Source organism: Apteryx mantelli, chromosome 26 (genome assembly GCF_036417845.1).
Source record: "Apteryx mantelli isolate bAptMan1 chromosome 26, bAptMan1.hap1, whole genome shotgun sequence".
In the NCBI taxonomy this organism is placed as follows: Eukaryota; Metazoa; Chordata; class Aves; order Apterygiformes; family Apterygidae; genus Apteryx; species Apteryx mantelli.
In genome coordinates this window covers 3,137,991-3,159,886 of record NC_090003.1, presented here as the reverse complement: position 1 = coordinate 3,159,886, position 21,896 = coordinate 3,137,991, and the positions used below count along the sequence as shown (strand labels likewise).

At 36.4% G+C, this 21,896-nt stretch overlaps 1 protein-coding gene across 4 annotated transcripts in view; it reads right to left on the bottom strand.

Moving 5' to 3' along the window:
* Window positions 1-21,662, bottom strand: part of NADK (NAD kinase) — a 30,882-nt gene extending 9,220 nt beyond the window's left edge. For 3 of the 4 annotated variants that reach the window (XM_067311065.1, XM_067311064.1, XM_013944180.2), the window contains exons 1-10: window positions 19,804-19,967; window positions 13,900-14,113; window positions 8,981-9,064; window positions 4,208-4,337; window positions 3,563-3,671; window positions 3,206-3,291; window positions 2,835-2,937; window positions 1,866-2,017; window positions 1,242-1,341; window positions 427-584 (exon numbers count right to left, since the gene is read on the bottom strand). In XM_067311065.1, coding sequence (XP_067167166.1) covers window positions 427-584; window positions 1,242-1,341; window positions 1,866-2,017; window positions 2,835-2,937; window positions 3,206-3,291; window positions 3,563-3,671; window positions 4,208-4,337; window positions 8,981-9,064; window positions 13,900-14,072 — 1,095 coding nt within the window. In that variant the 5' untranslated portion in view covers window positions 14,073-14,113; window positions 19,804-19,967. Of the gene's footprint in view, window positions 1-426; window positions 585-1,241; window positions 1,342-1,865; window positions 2,018-2,834; window positions 2,938-3,205; window positions 3,292-3,562; window positions 3,672-4,207; window positions 4,338-8,980; window positions 9,065-13,899; window positions 14,114-19,803; window positions 19,968-21,643 lie in introns of those variants that run through there. The other variant, XM_067311063.1, reaches the window with a different exon arrangement.
* Between the last annotated feature and the right edge of the window lie 234 nt (window positions 21,663-21,896).

The following is a 21,896-nucleotide window of genomic DNA, read 5'->3' as shown; positions in this document are numbered from 1 at the left end:
GATTGCATCTACTGTAACAAAAAAAATCAGCGAACTGCAGGTACTTCTACTAACACACTTAAAATCTACAATAGCTTTAGCCACGGAGAGCAGAATTTTTCATTCCCTTGAACTCCACTGAGTTGCATGCACTTTAGCAGAAATGACATAAAATTCTATTCATCAGAACACAAATGTATTTATACAATTTTTGCAGAAATCTACACAACTACAATCCAGTAGAAAGCAGTACAAAGTTTTGTCATAGTGGGTTATTATTCTACACAAAGATGTATTCTTCAAACAGATTTGATCAAGTTCTCCCACAAATAAAAGAATTGCAGGAAACTCAATACACAGCAATTCCTAACCTCTTCAGTTTGGTCAGGTTCACATGCTTAGAGAAGCTTTTAGCTTGAAAAGAGAAACAACATAACATAAGCTAACCTTGAGCTCCACTCCAGCAGGAACAACAATAGGTCTGAAAGACAACGAGTGAGGGCAGATTGGAGTGATCATTATTGCAGGAACATTTGGATGAATCATAGAAGCTCCTGCTGCAGCTGCATACGCAGTGCTACCAGTTGGTGTGGAGACAATGACTCCTGTGAAAGGAGCAAAAATTTCAGTTACGTTAACATTAGAATCAACACTGTTCTTTTGGAAGATGTCTAAGAAATAGGACTGTTATGAAAATGAAGCAAAGAATGTATCAACTTGGACTTCACATAAGAGCTGTAGTCTAATACATAAAAAGCCAGAAATTCTCTTCTAATCCTTGCACAGCATGTTTGTTCTACAGCCTCATGTAAATTGCATATACTTCTAGATCTTAGGCTACATATCTTTGTAACAGTAGCATTAATTTGTCTGTAAGGAATAAGAATTACAGTTTAAGAGCTTTAAAGATGAAGTTCTCTAATGAGTTTAGAGATCTGGGCCCTTCAGCAAATTCCAGATAACCAAGCAAACTATTTTCTGAGCTGTTTTTTGCCCTTTGCCCTAACATAGCATAGAGGCTGTTACTCGCTTTCACAACTCTATATACAATAAAACTTAAAACACTCTTTAAGACGATGCTGTTGTGAATTGCATAAGTTACCAATGCAAAACCTTATCTATCCTTTGCACCTCAATGTTTTATGTAACCCATGAACTGAAGCTTGAGATGTTGTTTCCATATGAGAGAAAATATCCTCTGGTAAAATGACAACAGTCTACACAGGAGTTGATAAGCAATTTGACTCAAGCAGCAGACTTACCATCCCCTTGCACTGTGGTTATAAGGTGTCCATCTAGAAAGACATCTACATTGGAAAGGTATGAAGAAGGACCACGATCCACTACAACTTCATTTAGGACCTACAATGATATCAAATATCACTACTCTGATATTGCTGACTTGGCAATGTAACAAATGACAAGCAAAAACATGCTTTCCAGATCTTTGAAAAGTTCATACTGATTTAATACCCACCCAATTACAAATTTGTTTTATCAAGTGTCAGCTGAAGGTTTGTTTTTGTTTTTGTTTTTTAAAGAACTATGAGTTATTTCCAAAAGTTGGTTGCCAACAATGCGCAGGGCTTTTCTTTTCACTTTTATAAATCTTTGGGATAGCCTGTTTTAAAGCTGCTATTTTCTTTTCAAAACAGAAGGAAAATATTAGCACAGGAGGGTATAGTATTAGCACTTATGACTGCAGCAAGTAATGAGGTACACCACTTTCTCATTATTTAGTGCACGTGTGAATTATACCAATATAGATCTGTCACACTCTACTGGGCCAAGGCAAGTCAACTAACGAGAAGGGGAAAATGACAAATAAAACAATTTACGAATTGTGTATTTCATTTTTTTATTTGTTTCTTATTTAGCCCTCTGACCTGATATTGCATAATTTGTTTGCCCACTTCTTTCTCTATATTTGTAGACACTACTCCATTTTCTTCTATACCATTTTGTATTGTCGTCTTCTCTCTGTTCTCTTTTACTACTTTTACTTTCAGCCTGCTTCGTAGAACAAGTGCTGCATTGCCTAGAAGTGACATACAGGAGAAAATGCACAAAAATGATACGCTAATATAGTAAATTAAATGCTGTAATGACTAGCAATCTGAGTAAAATGCCATCTGTCCACATGCTTTCAACATTTCCAATTTCATACACAAGAGAATTGTCTACATTTGGTTAAAGTTCAAACTGATTTTTAGTAGTAATGAGCAAAAATGAAGTCAAATTTGAGCTAGTCCTTCCTCCCTTTCCCTATCATGTAAAAAGAAATTTTAAGTTTTATATGAACATGATCAAGATTAGAAAATACTGGCTCATTAGGTAACCTTCACTGAGACAGAGCTAAGTTTAAAAAAACCTACTGCATTAGAAAAAACTATTAAAACACAACATTCTAGAAACATGAAAATTCTACACGTTTTCAGAAATCTTTATTTTGGGTGCAACCCAAATAAACCTGTATTGAACGGACAAAATATTTCTTCTCAGGTGTTTTATGAATTCTTTTTAGAAGAAAATGACTTTTATGTGAAATATGACTTTCTTTAAAACTTCTTATTTAGCTGTCATTTAACATGCAAGTTCTGCATTTTCTTTTACTTTTTTATTTCACATAGGACAAAGTTATCTCTTAGCCATTTACCTTTACAACACAGTATGGAAAGCAGCACTGAGTGGATCAATACAATGCAATATTTTTATTAGTTTAATATACATTTTTTTGGTGACCCAATCTTATGGAAAAACCTAAGTGAGTCAATTCAAAAAATTAACCAGTCTTGGAAAAATCTGCAGAAAAACATAACAAAAAGAAAAAACACACCTTGTCCCCTTAAATTTACCTTCTATAACCTGAGTGACTTGGGACTGAAAATTCTCAAAATTAAATGGAGTAAGAAATCCAAGGGATCCCAGATGAAAAGCCATAACTGGAGGTACGCTACCCTAAAGAAAAGAATTTAAAAGCTACTGAATAAAAGCAGTATTTTGACTATTGATGTATTTTTAACTGTGCACAATAAAAACAGTGATACAGTTAAACAAAGCAGCTCACATACATTATTTTCAGGAGGTAGAGGGTGAAAGAGGCTTGAAAAAAATGGAACGAACAACAGAGGAAACATGCAGTTCTCAATAACAAAAGGAAAAACCAATCTTCAAATACTCCAAAAAGGAAAAGAGGGCCGTAAGTCTATTTACTATGAAGACCAACCTGAAAAAGTGAAGAAGCATAAAGTAAGGTCCCATCTCCTCCCAGGCATATGATAAAGTCTATCTGATTGGAGATATCATCATAATCTAAAAATAAATAAATAAATAAAAATTGAAATAAAGTTTGGAATAGCATGGTTTATCAAAGGTCTCAACTTCCTAACATAAATTAAGTACAGCATACCAACTTTCACTTACCGATATAAAAAACTGCAACTAAGACATAATAACAGCTGTTCACCAAAAAAAAAAAAAAAAAAAAAAAAAAAGCTTGACATATTTGATTCAATCACTGAGGAAATGCTAAGACAAATAATCACTATATCTCAATTTTACTTTCAAGAAATCATTCCCATACCTTCTCTGAAGGTGCAAAATTTCTTCTTCACTGGTCCAAAATTATCATCATTAGCTATGGCTGGGTCTTCCAAAATTTTTTTTTCTACATACACTATCATGTTATTCTCCTTAAAAGATAAGGCAAGATAAGGTTACTAATAACCTCTTAAAATGATCAAAATATTTGATTCTCCCCACAATTTCCATTAGTTTAAAACATATGATTAATATTTTACAGAAGTGATTTTCTGCATCTATGGAGGTTTTTTTAAGCCACAGTATGTGGTCTAATTCTATTGAGAATTTTGCAGCATGCACAGACTATGTAATAAATTAAACTGAACTCTGGAATATAAATTACATGATACAGCAACATTGCTATGCTTATTCAAAGCTAAAAGGATAAAATATTTTATCCTATGCCTTTAACTTAGAACTGCAAAGAGAATGAAGGAAACAATTTTGTCTTTATTTATTTTTTTAAGCTCCAAGTACTGCTCTGAAAGTTTTATTACTTCCACTGCAGCATGCATAATGATTGTTTGCACTACACAATTCCACACATTCCACCTGTAACAGAATCAGTAAGACTGAAAACAGTTTAGATATAAATATTAATTTTTTTAATTATTGTAAGAAAAAAAAAAGCATTACATTTCATTACCTCTGTAAGATACACACAGAGTTCTTTAAAAGGCTGCAGCAGACTAGCATCACGTATCTTTTTAATAACAAGGACACTCTTGGGAGGTTTGTTCCATGTCAACCGCTGGCTTGCTGGGTCCTGAATGTGCCTGGAGAATAGAACAAAAAAAGACAAGGTAGCATAAAGCTTTAGGATATTTAGATTTAAAGTGTCCCTTCATCAAAAACTGTTAATATGAAAAAAGGTAAACAGATGATTAAAAACACTGAACAGCTGAAAAAAAGGGCAGAGGCATGCTGCAATGCCTCATAGGTTTTCAAAAATGTTACTACATTTTGCTTTGACAACATTCTAGTCCAGTAAGAGTATATTCTTAATTGTAATCACACACAGTCCTCGAACAACAGGAAGAAGGATACAACAGTTTATAATTGTAATGATGCTTTTTCTCCCATGAAGTCAATCAGTGCTCCACCATATCAAGATGTAACACTGCATTAAGTTGTCCATGTCTGCAACTGCTAATATGCTAATAATATTTGCAGACAGGGACTTTAATAGAAGTACTACAAAAGCTACTGGGATCGAGTTCTTCAACTGATATCTGCCCTGAGGCTTCCAGCCATAATGTTTTCCTCTACCTTGTCTTAGTGCTCTCTCCTCTTCAACTGACTCAAAATTAAGAGAAACAATTAGAGAATCAGAAAAAGCTGCAGCATAAACTTGTTGGGTTTTTTTCTTCCAATATTGTAAATTAAATATTTAGCTTACGTCAATGTAAACTTAAAAAATAGTATAGTAGTTCCAGCCCAAATACTGTTTTCTTTTTAGGAATGTTTCCTCCAGCATTTTCACTGGTATCAGATCACAGTCAAAGTTTCTTGATATATTTTGAAAGCTGTAGATGCAGTCAAATTCTACAGTTTTTCTACTAACATTAAGAACTCTTTCAAAACTACACTACCACAAGGGAAGGGCAAATATTTTAATAATTAAGATCCACACAGTGGATCTGTACTAAATCCTCAAGACAAGTCTCAACAATTATGAAAAAAATGTACTATTTAAACTCTATTCTGGGAAGTCTGCACTGCAACTCTTATATTTCTTATCAAAAAGCCTCAAAATTAAGGGCTTAACAAGACTAGACACCTAAAATCTTCTATTCCAATACAGTATCAAGGTAAACATTACAGATATGTAAGTATAGGCGAGTTTTGTGCAGTACTTCTTGAAAACACTATCCTATATATTCATTAGTTTTCTCTTAGTGTTAAGTCCAATATAGATTTATCTACTTAAAGTAACACAACTACTGCTTGAAATTAAAAAAAGTTGAACTTTTGAAAGTATTTCAAAACTGCTCTGTTTCTCTATTGTCAGATTGCATTCAAAGACTTGAGAACCTCAAGAACTAAGTTACTTGTGTATGAATAATTTTGTAGCTTTCTAGGGATAAAAGTGGATTCAGCAACAGAACTTCACGTTGCTCCATAATACATTTGGTTGATTTAGGAATATTCAGATGCATTTTTCTACTTTGTTTGCATCCATTTCTGAGCTACATAATTTCACAGTTGTATTTTACAGATTATAAGTATCTCATCTTTTTCCATATGGTGCAGATAATCCACAAAGCAAAGCAGATTAGTATAAATGCTGTACAAGCCAAATTTACAGAGATTTGTATTTAGCACTCCAAGGGTTAAAAGAAAACAGACAATGCTGCTGGAGATGACACAACAACTTGCTCATTTTTCTTTCAAGAAAAAAGCTGAATGCCTATATTGTACAGAAAAATACAGCAGAAATTGTAGGCTAATGAAATAATATTGAGCACCTTTACCAACATATAAACTACCACAACTCTCTCTCTATTATTACATAACACAGAGCAGTATAAACATGCAGTTACTTCTACACTCAGAATCATGTACAGGCTAACAACATCATGTTAAATTTCATCTCACTGGATTTTACTATCACAGAATCATAGAATAGTTGATGTTGGAAGGGACCTCCGGAGATCATCTAGTTCAATCCCCCTGCTCAAAGCAGGGTGTTGGTTTGTTTGTTTGTTTTGAAGATAAAGTATTTAGTCTTAAATATCACCATGAATCTCAGATTACAATGCATATGATATGGAAGGCTTCTCCTGCCTTCACTTGCCAATCAACAGCTAAACTGGCAAGAAAAAAAAAAAAAAAAAAGGATTTCCAGTAATGCGTTTAACATTTACATGTTTATTGTTGCCAAATAATTGCAAAGGAACAGAAGCTGAAGTTTTATATGCCATTTTTTATATAGATGGTGACTAAGAATACAGTTTTCTATACTGAAGTTAATTTCATAGAATTAAATTCCTCAGATCTCAATACTGTTAAAAAGGAAAATACATATACAGAAACATCCCCCCCCCCACAGATTTCACCATAATCAGGCTACTATGTAAAGCTAGCAAAGAAATAAAGACTGCAGCACTGCTTTTCACTTAAAAATCCAGGAACTAACACAGAATTTATTCAAACCAGTCTGTCTATTTCAACTGTACTCACCAATTCCACGTAGTTCTACTAAATAAGAAATTATTCATAACATGCTGCAAGATCTTCATGTTTTTCTCCAGAAGTCAGGCAGGCAAATGCAACAGAGCTCCAAAAAGAGCTGAGGCTTACATCGTTTCTTACTAAATTACTATCTCAAAGAAAGCATTTTCCTCTGAAGTTGATTTCCAGTTAAGTATTTTGATCAGCTTCAATAATAGGTTGTGAGGCTTTACAGAAAAGTTCCTTATAAAAGAGTATTACAGAACTTCAGAGGCAACAATGTTTTATAAGAAAAATCCCATTTCAAGAAAGAGTTTAAACACAGTTAACTGACCATGCCTCTTCCCTCAAAACACAAATACTTAATTCTTTTTTAACCGAATAGTCATTCTGTTCTTCTGGTCCTTTTACACGACAGCCTTCGACTAGCAGGTTTTTCAACACAGTCATCACCATTAGCACTCAACAAGACACTAAGACCATGGCTAACTGATGCCCATATACACAAAATAGGATTTTCTGTTAAACTCTTTTCACTGAAGAGAATGCTAACAAGAAGAAAAAGCAATAGCAAAAAGATATAGCTTGTTTTTAAAAGCCACAAGAAACAAGAAGCAGCCACAAGAAACTCACGAACAGTAATTTACAATTTAGTTTTCAAACAGTCCTTTCCTTCTACAACTTAAGAATGCCCTATTTCCCCAGCTATTCTGAATACTGCATTAGCTGTCCTTTCCTTGGCAAGTAGCTTGTGCTTAGTTTTGCCACAGCCTCTGTACTGAACTGCTCCTGACACTATCATTATATTGTACCAATGCTGGCTCAGCCCATGGGGAGGAGCATATTCATCACAATCAGGTGGGTAAATGTACAATGAAAGCTAGATTTTCAGATGAACTTCAGCATACCAAGGCACTAACTTAAGAACAGACAGAAAGCATGAGGAAGTTAAGAGTTCCCCAGCTCCTCAAGACTTCCGCCACACCTTGTAGGAGAAATTAAAGTATCACCAACCTGTTTTGAGGAAAACTACTATTATTTAGGTGAAGATCTAGGCAAATAAATATATAATCCAAATACCTTAAATTTATTTAATTTTAACTGAAAATCAGAGCAATAAGATAGAGCTTTTCAAAAGAACATTAACCAAATTAGTAGTCCCTATGTATCTACAGCACCCTATCAATTCCTTGTTTGACCAAGTCAAGACACCGTTTACTTAGCATATAATACATGGTGATAAAAGGTAATACTTTATGTCACCCAACCTACAAAATCGAAATGTTTACATAGCTGCTGAATAGAAACCACCCCTTAATTTCACACAAAATTTACCAGCAACACAGACTAAAAGCAAACTTGCCTAGATGATATTCATACACGGAAAGTGCCACAGATAGATAAAAAATTTCAAACTACAAGCTTAAATCACATTATACCAAGAAAGGGAAAGACCTTCTCAGACTTCCCGGTACATAGAGCAATTTCTCCTCATGTTGTCCATAAAAATTCTTGTTCTTTCACCCTTTCCTCTGCCACTGAAAAACAACTCTCATTTCATACATACATACATATATATATATACACATATATAAATAAATGAAAAAACACACAGGACATACCTAAGCAAAACTTAAGTACTTAAAAATAGAGAAGGGCATGGAAATAGTATTAAGTGAAATCGTTCACTATTTTCCAAAATACATATACCAAACTGTGAGAATACTCCATTAGTTTAGGTAGTAGAGTGTGGGCCTAAGAACACCAGATGAATTAGTAAAGGAAGAATTACCACAATTAATTCCCTTCTAAACATCTGTTACCCTGGAGGAAGTACTCCAACTGGCAAAACCCATTATATACCTACACAGAGAAATCCTGATTGCATCCTATCATCCTCTGGGAAGAAAAGAGGATAAACAATGACATTCAAATCTGTATTATACTTTTCAACCCACAGATCAAGCTAATACAAATCTAATTTGGTTTTACTTGAGAATCCACTTGCAATGCTATCATCCATTCTCTTCCCAGACTAACCTTTCAAAGGGTCTGTGTGATTCAAATGGCAGGCCATTTTCTGCAATACAGACTCCACACTGGCAATCAAGCAACACAAAAACCTCTGAACATCACATAAAATACAAACATTGCTGATTAGGGGAGTGAGTAGTGGAAAAGCAAACTGTTACTTTCTTTCACACAGAATAATCATAATACTTTTATTTTGACATGATGTACTTACATGATTGTTTTAGGATTTTGCAGCATACAGGCCTTTGGTCCAAAGGTGGTCACTGGGCATGGTCCATGCAAGGAACGTGTCCTCCTGAAAAAAAAATTAAAAAGATAAAAGAATGTGAGGGCAAACTGGATACAATTAGCTCCCCAACCACCAAAGCCACTTTGAAAAACCACATTAGGCAATGCAGGGCAAAGTACATTTCTTAAACCTGCATTTGCTGTTGACCAGTCAATATAATTTTATGTGTATTAACTCATACATTCAAAAGCTAAAACGTAACTCCTCTACCTAGTCCTAGTGATTTCAATTCAAGCCTCACTCCCAGCTTATCCACTCCACATACTGAGTATTTACTTCCTAAACACTAAAGGCACACACTCTTCTTACTCATTTAATCTTCACTTTGCACAAAGGAATCATCATAGCCTCAAACAAGGTACAGTCAAGTTTCCTCAAGTTCGTTCTGTGAAGGCATGTCTAGCCTGCAAAGTTTTTTTAGTCTTAACTCTCTTCTGACATTACAATACAGAACAGTATATATGTGTCTGAGCCAAGACAGAGAGCTACACAATAGTAAAAAAATCAACAACAAAATTTCATAGATAAATCCTAGACTATAGAACTATAAAAACTACCTTTGAGGTCTCACTATTGTGCAAAGGAAAAAAAGACCATATAATGCTTAAGAAACAAAATACAAATAATTCCTATTTCAGAATTAGATATGTAATTCTTAAGTAAAAAGTCTTACCTTTTTTCTAAGCTAGAATAATAAGGAATTAAAATAGCTAAAGGATATATTTTTCAACTCCACAATTATGTTGGCTATTTTTAGAATTACAGCAGAAAGCATAAACAAGTACTTAACACTTCAAGTCCTGACCAGGCAAGCAACTGAACACTTCATATTTTGTATTTGTAAAATAACACTGAGAAATTATCAAATGAGAGACTTGTGGCAACGCTCAAAAGCAGCTCAAACTATCTCTGTAATAACACAGCTGAATAAAAAAACAGCAGCATTCAGCTTTTGTTATGTAGTTCAGGAGTTTCATGACCTTCACTGAACAAGTGTGCCCAGTCAATTATTTGAAATACAAAAAAGTAGCCTGCTTTTTTGTTTGTTTATGGTGTATGCACTTTATCTTCCTTAATATTTTGGCATTTGGCATTTTGGCATTAATTTTTGTTGACAATGAGACAACCAAACACCTAAGCATACAAACACAATAATTAAGTCCAAGACCTTTGTCTTCAGGGCACATTCTTAGCAAAAAAACTGCAGTAACTGTTAGCTGTGCGTCATTAGACAGTTATAAAGGACTAGTTTGGATCAATTCCTGGGTGACTTCAGCTTCACTGCTGCAGACACATTAACAGCTTTCTTTCTGTATTTCTCGAAACACTATATCTTATCTAAGAGAACACAATTTTAGAACAGGACAGGCAGACTGATTAAATCCAGTATAAATATAAGTAAAATTATTTAAGTAGTATTCTTAATCTCAGTAAGTACAGTAACATAAAAATTAGGTTTTCTAGTGCAAGTCTTGATAAGCATTTACAAAGAAACCTCACAATACCTCCCACCTCCCTCAGCAAATCTATATATGGGAGTAAAACTTACCTAACTCATGTAACTACTGTTGAAACATTAGGTAAATACTATTAGAAGTATTACAATAAAAACAAGTGGGAAATATGCTTTTCTTATGCTTAATTCAATTAACACAGGAAGTGTTAACTAACCTATTGCTTGGCAGTAGCAAATCGTTATTCTACTGCCTGTGTTTGTGTGTACTGTAAAGTAACTCAGACTGGCCTGGTAACCTTAGCAGTTAATATAACATGGCTCACTCTTAGTCTTGAAAGCAAAACCCCCAAATCTACTAAAATCACAAGTCAGGTGAAGAAGATATCTAATCAAGGAATAACAGCAACATTCTGTTGTTCCATGTCTAAGAAAATACGCTTGCGTAAGATTGTATTCCAATAATGAAAACAAGTATTTAATTTCACACAGAAGTGATATCTAATCAAGGAATAACAGCAACAGTCTATTGTTCCATGTCTAAGAAAATACGCTTGTGTAAGATTGTATTCCAATAATGAAAACAAGTATTTAATTTCACACAGAAGTGATATTTGTTTTTCAAAAAAAACCCTTTTTCTTCATTTATAAATCCAGGAATGACTCATCCAGTCAGATAAGATTATTAGCAAGTGTTTCATAAAGTTGCACTTATTTATATTAAAATAGAAAAATGAGCAAAGACTTACATTATTACAGATTAATGTATACACCAGTACATGTAAAGGAATGGTAAGTCTCTGTCTACTTCAGAACAATTACACCAGAAAGTAGGATATTAAAATAATACTCTGGCAACATCACCTCCCACTTGCTCTACCCAAGCCTCACCCAGTAACTGTCTTTTTTGCCTTCTTTCAACAGAGGTCCTTATTCCATGCCACTCCCTGTAACTGGCTAATCTCTCCTCCTACAAGGAGCAAAGATACACATCTGACCTACACAACATTCAAACAGAAGTTTTCTCTGCAGGCTCTGCTTAATATTTGGTACAGATTTTGATTACTGTTTTGCTTGTTTTTATTAGAACTCAGTCTATGCACTATTCAACCAACCAAAGGCAATATGTTTGAGTGACAAGAATTTAAAGTGGTTTGTAGTTAAGACTCTCTTTGCTAAGAATGAAGAGTAATGCTCTGGAAATTTTACATCTCAGGAAAATAAACTTGCCAATTCAAAGCAGACAGGCAACTAATACAATTTGAGTATTATACAGCTAGCTGAGAACACTTAGTCTGACATGCTGCACAATGCCTTCAGATAGTTTTGCACTTATTGAAAGACAGCCACGGAGCATTTTACAGAGCATTTTAATGAAAAAAAAACCACTTGTAAACAACAGATCTAGTCAAAAACTACAATGGATAAGGTCTACAAAGATCACTTCCAGTTTCAAAAAGTAGTATCTTGATAGAAGATAAAAAATAAACAGAAATTTAGACTACATGGTCTTTTTACACAGGTTGACTAAAGTCTATAATCCTAAAGATTCAAGTTATGAGGGAAAAAAGAAACACCAGTTTTACAACATCCTTTTAATGCAAAGACTTACCTATTAGCTCTGATGCACAGCCTAGTAGCTAGAACAGTAAAGTCAGAGGGTAGTCCTTTGTGAACATTTCCCAAAGGCATTAAAGTACATTGACTTTCTGAACTACAAATGCAAAGTAATTTTCTAAGCTTTTAGTTTCTTTAGATATAGATTTTTGTCAGACCTCCCTTCACTATAAAGCTTCCCCTGCTATCTTGATTCTCACCCATGTATGCTCTTCATTGCAGCCACAATCCTACCTACCAAGCAGTAGGAGTGGAAGAGAATTTCATCTGTTAAGCAATTCCTCCGTGATTCTGTCTGTGCTTCAACCATGTGGACTGTCACAATATAGTAGTGTTAAGTGCTGATAAACTTCCCACAAGAACAAGACACACTGCTACCAAATATTTAATAGCTACAACAGGTCCAAAGATCACAACATCAAAAGTTGAATCCAAGCTGTCCACATGACAAAGCACTGCAAGCAGATTAGCAATTTGGCTTGAAGAAAAAATGGGCGTTTCTAACTGCTGCAATATGATCTGCAAGCACAAACTTACTTTGTGCTGCCTCACATTACCATGTAACTTAAATTCCCATTCAGGTTTTTCATGTACAGCACTAGAGCTCTAGCTAGAGCATTTCTAAAAAATTACAGAAGTGACTTCCATGTTCATAGATTCTTTTTGATACTATGAACTCCGCAGATATTGGTTTTGACAGCCATGCCATTTTGATTACAGGTATGGTTTAAGTCCTAGTATCTTCCCTCCTTCATTTTGGACTAAGGACCATCTGAAGTGCATTTTAAGGACTCCTTAAAAGCAACCTGTTGAGCAAGAGGTAAAGTTCTGCCAACTTGGCAAGAATCTGGAACCAAGCACAAATCTGTTTTTTCCTGTGGCTTGAGTTACTATCAAGCTTTGAATTAATATCCCTCAGTACAGAAGCTTTTGTGTTTTATTTCTGTAAGGTACTTAGAACTTCTGAAGCTATGTTGAAATATGACAAATACCCCTTCGTATTCAAAGTTGAAGTCTATCCTGATACCCTGGAATTTGAATACTTAGGCACAATGGATTCCTCAAATCTGAAAATTAATATTTTGCATTTATCTGTTTACAGGCAATAACCTTCTAAGATTCTATATTTCACAAACTTCCTTCAGCTGGAAATATACCCATACTTTCTTAACAATCTTTCTTAGAAATAATCGATTTCAACACATGAGTCTCCAGATAGGAGTTTTATGTACAGATTCTCTTCAAAAAAAAAAAAGGGGGGGGGGTCTATTTTGTTTCACATAGCCCTTTCTAAATGTAAATACTTTCTTGAAGTCAAACTCTGACATATTCAGCTGAGACAGCATTTAAATGTCACACACAAAGCAAATGAGTAATACATTGTATTGCTGAAGCTGTATGTGCATGTGTAGATTGTTGCCAAAACACCTATAAAAAAAACAGTTTAAAATCTACTGAGGAACACTAAAACAGAAGCAAGGCCTCACTACCAACCAGAACCTATTTACATGAATGTGGTTTAGTGAGGACCACCTAGCGGGCTTGTTCAGAAATTCAAGTTCTTTTCACAGCATGGACCACACTAGGATGATGGCTCACTAATTATCTCTCTCCCTATTCATTACAACAAAATCCTATTTTTCTTTCTGTTCATTATCGCTTGACACAGCTGCAGGACTACAGTTATACAAAAAGAGTAATGATAACTACAATATACTTTTTTTTTTTTTTTCCTTAAAGGTAGCACAGCAGGAAGAAACAAGAGCCATACCGGAATTCTTTAGTGCTTCCCAGGGCTGGTGAAGCAGACAGGCTTCGTGACTTAGCTCGACCCCGGCTAGTACTGCTCCACTCCTCATCATCATGACAGGCTGAGCAATGATAAGCAGATTCTGAGCTCGTATCAGCTTTATTGGTACACAGTTTTTCTTGATTCATCTCCATACTGGAAGTGAAGGAGCTTCAGTTAGGGAAAAACTCAATTCCTGTGGAAAAAATGCCAGGGAACAAGAGGTAGGGAGGAAAGAAGAAAAGTTTCAGTATTACCAAAGCTAATAAAACAAATATTAGACACTGGCTGACATGCTTAGAATTTTGAGAAACACTTCTCAAAGAGATCTGGGTCATTGAGAAGTTCTTCAAAATCATCAGAATACACTGGAAGGAAGAAAGACCAGAATTCAAACACAGAGGTTCCTAAACCTACAAGTAGAATGTGCAGTCTTGTGAAATGGTGGGGGAGACATGGGTGAGAAGAAGAAAACGAAGCTCCAGGAGCTGAGGCTCAGTGCGGAGATGTTGAATGCTACTAGTTCAATAACAGTACAAGTTCATGTCTCCAGCTGCATACGGGGGAAATAAATTCATTTTTTAAACTGTAGAGGAAGAAAAGCTTTAGATGTTTGCCAAGAATCAAGACCCACGAAAACCTATTAAGCCTCCTCTTAGGTACATATATTGAATAAATTCAACTAGAATACTCTAAGCTACAATACTGAAAAACACCTGTCAATGTATGGAAAAAAAAAATGGAATAGAGAAGCTTAGTAAGCTTCACTTCTTCAAAAAATTGACTATAAGACCAAGCTGAAGAGAGTTCTTAAATCATTCATGACAAATTGGGGAAATGGTCCAAACTAAACAAATAAGGACAAGTGTGAATTATTTCACTTCCACAAATAATCAGCACAAATAAGATGAAAAACAGCTGGCTAGACAGAAATTTCACAAAAGTTAAAAAAAAATCACAGACCAAGTATGAGTCTGTATGCTTAATTTCATGATACAAACAATATCATAGGTAATAAGTCATCTTTTTGCTATGCTTTGTACTTGTACGGTCTCATTTGCGCAAGATATCACAGTTTTACTCCACTGTACTCTGAATACATAAATAAATATCTGTATTTTCAAGTCCTACTATCTTTCTACATCTCGTAACACATTTTCTCCCCCAAAGTTGTGCTCAATAGCAAAGAATGATAACTTCAGGCACAAAATTACATTTTGAAATAAACCTGTTCTTCTCAAAACATTCTGTACTCTTCTACACCTGTGCTAAGTAATTCTTCAATAAGCTAAGTCTATTATTTTCAGTATTTTAAATATCCGTGCTTCCCTGAAAGTAGTAGAAACCCCATATATAAGCTCTCATCTTTATTTGAACCAAGTAGAAGAAGCCTTATCACAATAAAAACAGAAAGCAACTTACACTGTATAAAGAAACACTAAACTATAGGCAAATAGTATCTAAGCTAATGAAGTACATTCCTCAAGTGATTTCAACAGCAGAAAAAGTTGATTCATTAAAAATTTGCAGATTAAAAAAAAAAAGGCATCATTTTAGACAGGCTTCCCATAGTATCCTGTACAAAATGTGTCATAACATTATTGTAGCAGTTAAAAAGGACTGTGACTCAGGAAAAAATAGGGTAAAAAAAGGTATTTGGTTGTAAAGTTACAAAAGGATGGCAATTCCAAAAATTTTACAAGTACTAAGCTTCACAACATTCCAACTTTTAGATAACAAAAGCATCAGGAAAATAGTGATTCAGTAGTGAGTCAGAACTAGCAGTGGTTCATTACTTATTTGGATGGAACTATCACCTAACTAAATTATAAAAGGTTTTTGCTCCTGCTGTAGATTGTGCTTGCCCTAACAGAACACCACTACTAAGAGCTACAGTTACTGTCATCCATGAATAATTTCTAACATCTTGTACTCATAAAGGTATCGTTGTTTAGTTGTTGGTTACTCATTGCTTAGTATCACCTATGACCAAGAGATGAGAAATGCTCATTTCAACACACTGACTATTCTGACATCTGTAACTACGAAAAACGTAGCTCAATTTTCAGTCAACTCCAAGCTCAACATAACTTTTGTGCCAGTTACTCGATTTGCGCACGTAATTACTGGGATCATACAAGCACACAGTAGAACAGACTGAAATCTGACACAGCATAATTTTTAATAGGTTCTCATTTGCATTACTTTTTAATCACAGCCTCATCAAGTTTCAGGAATACATCACTGGCTGGTTGTTTCTGAACTAGGTACAAAAATCAAGTCACTTAAATGTCTAAATTTCAGAAAACAAGCAACTTTACTTATGAGATATTCAATACCTCTGACTGGAAAGGCCCTTTCAGCATCTGTGCGTAACTGTGGAAGATCTTATATTGTTTGTTTGTTAATTCATCTTCTAAACTAAGCCACTGTTTTTATTTTAGAGATTCTAGACTTGAACAAGCATTTAATTTCCCCCCCCATCACCACATGCAAACTGGTTTCTGAATTAATAGTTTTCCTGGTCAAATACAAAAAGAATCAAAATTTTAAGTTCTGAAAATTAAATAAGAGGATTCTATCCAACAGATTTTTAAAAGAAAGTCATAAAGGAAGTCAGAAAATTAGATACTCATTCACCTTCCATTTGTACCTACTCACACCTGAATTGCATGTACCATAAAAATGCAGAAGCCTATCAATCAACTTATCGAAAAAATCTAGTACCTTAATTTATACTTTAATATCTAAGGATTATTCTTTATAAGCTGAAATCATTAATACAAATAGAACATTGTGTTTGACACATCTATTTTATAGGGCCCACACAAGCCTCTCCAGCATCTTTACTGGACTCCTATGGTCTTAGCTAATACTAGCCAAAACTAGTACACTTACAGTAAGTCAAAGTTAATGTCTATGAGTCAATACATTCCATTTTGTAAAATTAGCCAAAAAATGCTGGAGATAATTCTTCACCAGCCGAAGAGGCCATCTCTTCATGCATAATCAGGATAAGAAAAAAATATATATATACTGGAAAAGGTGGGGGAAGTGGATAAAAGCAACCACTGTAACTCACTGTGTTTTATTATCCAATTTAGAAACCAAGTATTTAAAAAGGAAACCTTATCATCATGGAATACCCTAAAGAACCATGCAGAATACTTTTTATCTGTGTCATTAGTTAGCTCTCAATACAAATTGCTGCTAAACTATTTCACAAGTATTGAGACTGAAAACTAGTAGTGAACAATCACACATCTCCTCTAATCCATCCACAGCAGTGTATTTCTCAAAGATATTATTTCCCCATACATATATCCCATACATCCCCACTATGCATACACTCTGACAAGTCAGAATTTTATGCAACTGTTTAAAAAAATACTGCAGAAAGAGCACACACAAAAATTAGACAGCCCAGGTAGTTAACAGTACATCATTTTCCTTTGCTTTCCCATCACATAGGTTATCCACGCCGCATTCCTTTTTATTCAGACACTGAGTGCTGAATCTGGACCTATGGAAATAAAAATGAGAACAACAGGTTGGTTAACAAAGTGCATGGAAATGCAACATCTGTGAAAGGTGTTTAAGGAGAATTAGTCTTCTCAGTAACTTCACAGCTGATATGTTCCCATCCTGTACCACCTTCTCACTCTTAACTAAGAGATACAGAGAACAACAAGGTGCATTTCCAAGTGACTTTGCTGAAAATATCTACCATCTGACAGATGCTCTTGGTGGGGAAAACCTGATTAACACAAAACTGGAAATAAGAAGCTGCAAAGATCTAGCAGTACCTACAGCCTAAGAACTTGATATTCCTCCTGTGCAATACTTTCTAATTCAGACTGTTTTAACTACAGCTTACACCATGCACTGTTTAATTAACATTCCCTCACAAGACCCTTATTAAATAAGCAGACCTGACATAAGGACAAAACTATCACTGAACAGCATCCAGGATTGGATCCAAAACCTTCAGCACATGTCAACAAACATGTGAACAGGCTGCTCTTGTCTAAGTCATGACCAAAAGTTAATAAAAATGGGATTTAGAAGTTCAGCATTACATAATGAAGGAGAGTTGAGAAAGACTAACATTTTCATATTAAACTTCCACAACAGTGTCCCAAAGTGGCAAGTTGAGTCACCCCTCTCATATGCATCCACCTTTTTATCATAGTATCACATCTTCTGCTCCTTAGTCCTTATAAACGAACACTCCCATGAACCAAAATTTCACAGAGGCTTCATCAAACCATCCTTACATGGAAGGAAACAATGTAACATCCCAGAAGTTCTACTATCCTGTTTAGACTGTGATTAGGGATTTATACTTCAGGTCTACCTTAAAAAAATCATCATCTCCACTAGAATGACATAAAAAGAAATATGATCTTTCAAAGGAAGCAGCTACACAAGTAGCATAAGGCTGCAATTAAGAGTCTTTAAGGAGTTTAAATCATTTTTGATGAGCATGTTTTCAAGTAGTTATTTTGTAACAAAGTTTTCCTTTCTGTCAAATGCATGCTCCCAATTCACTGTAATTAGATGATTACTGCAGGGTCCATCCTGACCAAATACACATGCTGCATTTAATATGCCTTTAAGATTGCAGCTACTCTACTAATTTCTTTAAAATTGCATCAGCCATTCAAAACTCTTCGTTTTGCAACTTATCAACCACGTATTAGAGCAAAAGAGGACAAGGTTACATGCAGAAACTGTACCAGTTGTTCTATTGCCACAGACTCCTGTTCCTTTGTTCTGTATAGTATTCACTTCACTCTGCAGGTAAGTTTTGGGGGTTTTGTTTTTTGTTTTTTTTAATTTTACTCAAGAAAGCACTCCAATAGAGCATACATGCACACGACTCCATCCACAAGGCCCTAAAGCTCCTCTCACCCAAAAAAGAAGTGACAACTGTATCAGGTTGACAAGACTTTGTTTTAGTTCAGAACTTTGTTTTCTAGTGTGTCTGATGCAAGAAACAAACAAACAACCCCACCATACTGAAGTCTAGCTGTCTGACACCAGCTGAAATTCTGTGGTATCTTTTTTGATTACATACTTATGTGCTATTTCTACTAAAAAAAAAAACAAAACAAAAAAAAACAAAAAAATCAGACAGTATGACTATCACATGTTAAATATCCAGGGAAAACAAATCCCTGTGTTAACCCTTCCACTACAGAAATACCAACACAACAGGCACCTTTGTTTAACATACTATAATACCAAGAAATAGATATTAATAACCTAAAACTCAGACTCCTAGATATATCCCTATCCGTGTTAGTCTGAAACAAAGATGTCAAAGAAACAAACAAAAAAGGAACTGGATCGCACATCTGATGTGTAACCAGCAGATCGTGGGCCAAATTAAGTTGTCCTGTTATCCTTTCGAGAAACTATCCTCCTACCTCAAGACCCCTTATTGCTCACTTACCAGAGCGCATCTACAGTTTACTCCGATTGAACTGTTCTCCTGAGTTTGCAGAAGTTACCCGCGAGTCCGTTTGTCCCAAAAGAAGAAAGTCCACAGGGAGGCTAACAGCTCACTCAGTTTCCAGAGAACCGCCTGATACGCTCTCCACCTCGGCGGGGGGAAAGCAGCCCCTCCAGGCAACAGCAGCAGGGGAGGCAGGCGTCGCGGCTCCCCCTCGCTTCCCCCACTCTGGCGCTCGGGCAACGAGCACCGGACCTGCCCCGGAACGGCCGCTCCGCACCCGGCCCCAGCGCCACGGCGCGCCGGGGAATGCTACACAGCCCCCGGCGAAGGACACGCACCAGCCCCCGCAGGAGGCCGCCCTGGACTCCCCTCACAGGAGCCACCTCCCACCCCCGCCTCAGGGCCCAGGCGCCCCCCCGACTCACCGCGCCACGGGCTGCTTCACGACCAGGAGAAGCCTCCCGCCCCTGCGCCTTCAGAGGCCGGCACGCCGACCCCGACGGTGGTGGCGGCGACAGCGTCTGCTCCCGTGCAGTGAGCGGAGCCGGCGGACCCTACGCGCCTCCATCGTCCTCTCCCCGCCTCCTCCGGAGAGTCGGCCCCAGAGGCAGGGCAGCGCGCATGCGCGACAGAACTGCCCTCCAGGGCCGGGACAGCCCTACGTCTGAACGCCTGCGCAGTCCGCCCTCCCGGAGCCCTGACAGGCGTCGCTGTACGCCTGCGCGAACGCCTCCGGCCGCTGGGGCAAAGGCGGACGCATCATTGCGCATGCGCGGGCTGTGCCTGAGGGAGGGGCTGCCAATGGCGGTGTTGTTACGGGGCAGCATACGCTGCTGCATGGAGGGCCCGGAAAAACTTTTCTGCCCTAAAAGATTGTCACTGCACATTTCAAATGAGGTCTCCTGAACAGGGCAAGATTCAACCTGCCTCAGCCATCTAGGTTTGCAGCTCTCCAAACCAGCAGATCCTACTGTAGGGAAACAGAGTAGCTGTTGCATGTGGTGGTGGACCCATGCAGAGGGGTCAGCCGATACATTTCTTTCATTTTCACTACCCTATAAATGACTTCCATGTTAGTTTCAATTGGAAATTGTCTGTAACTAGAATTAGTCCTCACAAAGGTTGCAAAAAGCAGCATAGGCCAAATGTTAAGAAATAGGCATGATGCTTGAATGTCAGCTGCAAAATCCATCATACCATCATTGACCAAGTGATGGTTCTATTACGGATAATTAATTACATCCTCAACCTAAACTGTTGACTTCTGAAGGCAAAGCTTTGCAATGCTGTGTTCTTGTTTTATGCATAATAAAACTATCACTTCTGCAGTCATTTCTGAGCTAACCAGTCACAGGTACAGGATGGGGCACTTAAGTCAGGACACATTTTAGGTCTGTCCCAGATGTGTAACATATGTAACCTCATGCATTCCGAGCTAAAAACAGGCACAGAACTGGATATTAAATTAGCTTTGTCCACTTTCTGCCCTTCAGTTCATGCCACACCTGTTACGCCCGTTACTATGGCAGTAGTTGTCTGCACACGTTTCACTCACACCCATCTAGTGTGCAGTAACTGTCATGAACTTTTCTCAATTTACTCTTTCCTTAGAACATCATTTAAATATTTTCTGCCATAAAATTCCTGTTTGGGAATGCATGTCACCTTACTGTATTTGAATCCTTCTCATCGCAACTACAAGCAGAAGCTCCTGACATGCAAGCAGCAGTTTTCCAGTCTGTCCTTAATCTGAAACTAAATTTTGAGCAAGAGTAAAAAACAAAATAAAAAACTATTCAATTTTAATAGTTGCTTGGACCTGCTTCCATCTGTTCATTATGAATCGAGTATTTATCTTGAAATTATCAGAAATTTTGTCACAAATTTCAAAAGAGGTAGGATTAGGCCCCTATATAGATGACAACATGAAAGCAATCCTTCACAGTTGTCAAGACAACACGGGTTTCTAGACTGTATTTTCCACCAATACTGCTCTATTTTTAAGAGGTCATATTTTAACCCAGACTCATACATGTGACTCACTGGAAAATATTTCAGAGCAAATCTAAAAAGTGAGAACAGTTTACACCATTTGAGAATTTGGTAATTTGGAATTTTTCTCTCTTAATGCAGAATTGCATGTTTTCAGAAAACTAAGGAGTTACAAAACAGAATTCATAGTCAATGAACAAAGAGACAAAACAAAAAAAGAGGAAGCAGTTGCTATATATGGGGAAATACCATAGCCAATGTTACACCACTTACCAGAGAGAGCAAAATTTTGAATCCGAGTCACAATTTCTCCTTGATCTTCCTTTCAGACAATGTTAGAGCCCAGACTGCAAGGAATTAAGGAGACAATACACAGTTCCATGAAGTCAATGATAACTTAGAGACTCAAATATTTTGAAGGTGCTTAAAGGGATATTCAAACTGTAAAGTGATAATACCAAATGATATTAGGAAGTAATATAGAACTATGTTTCACAGAGTCAAGCCACTCATCTCCAAAGCTGCA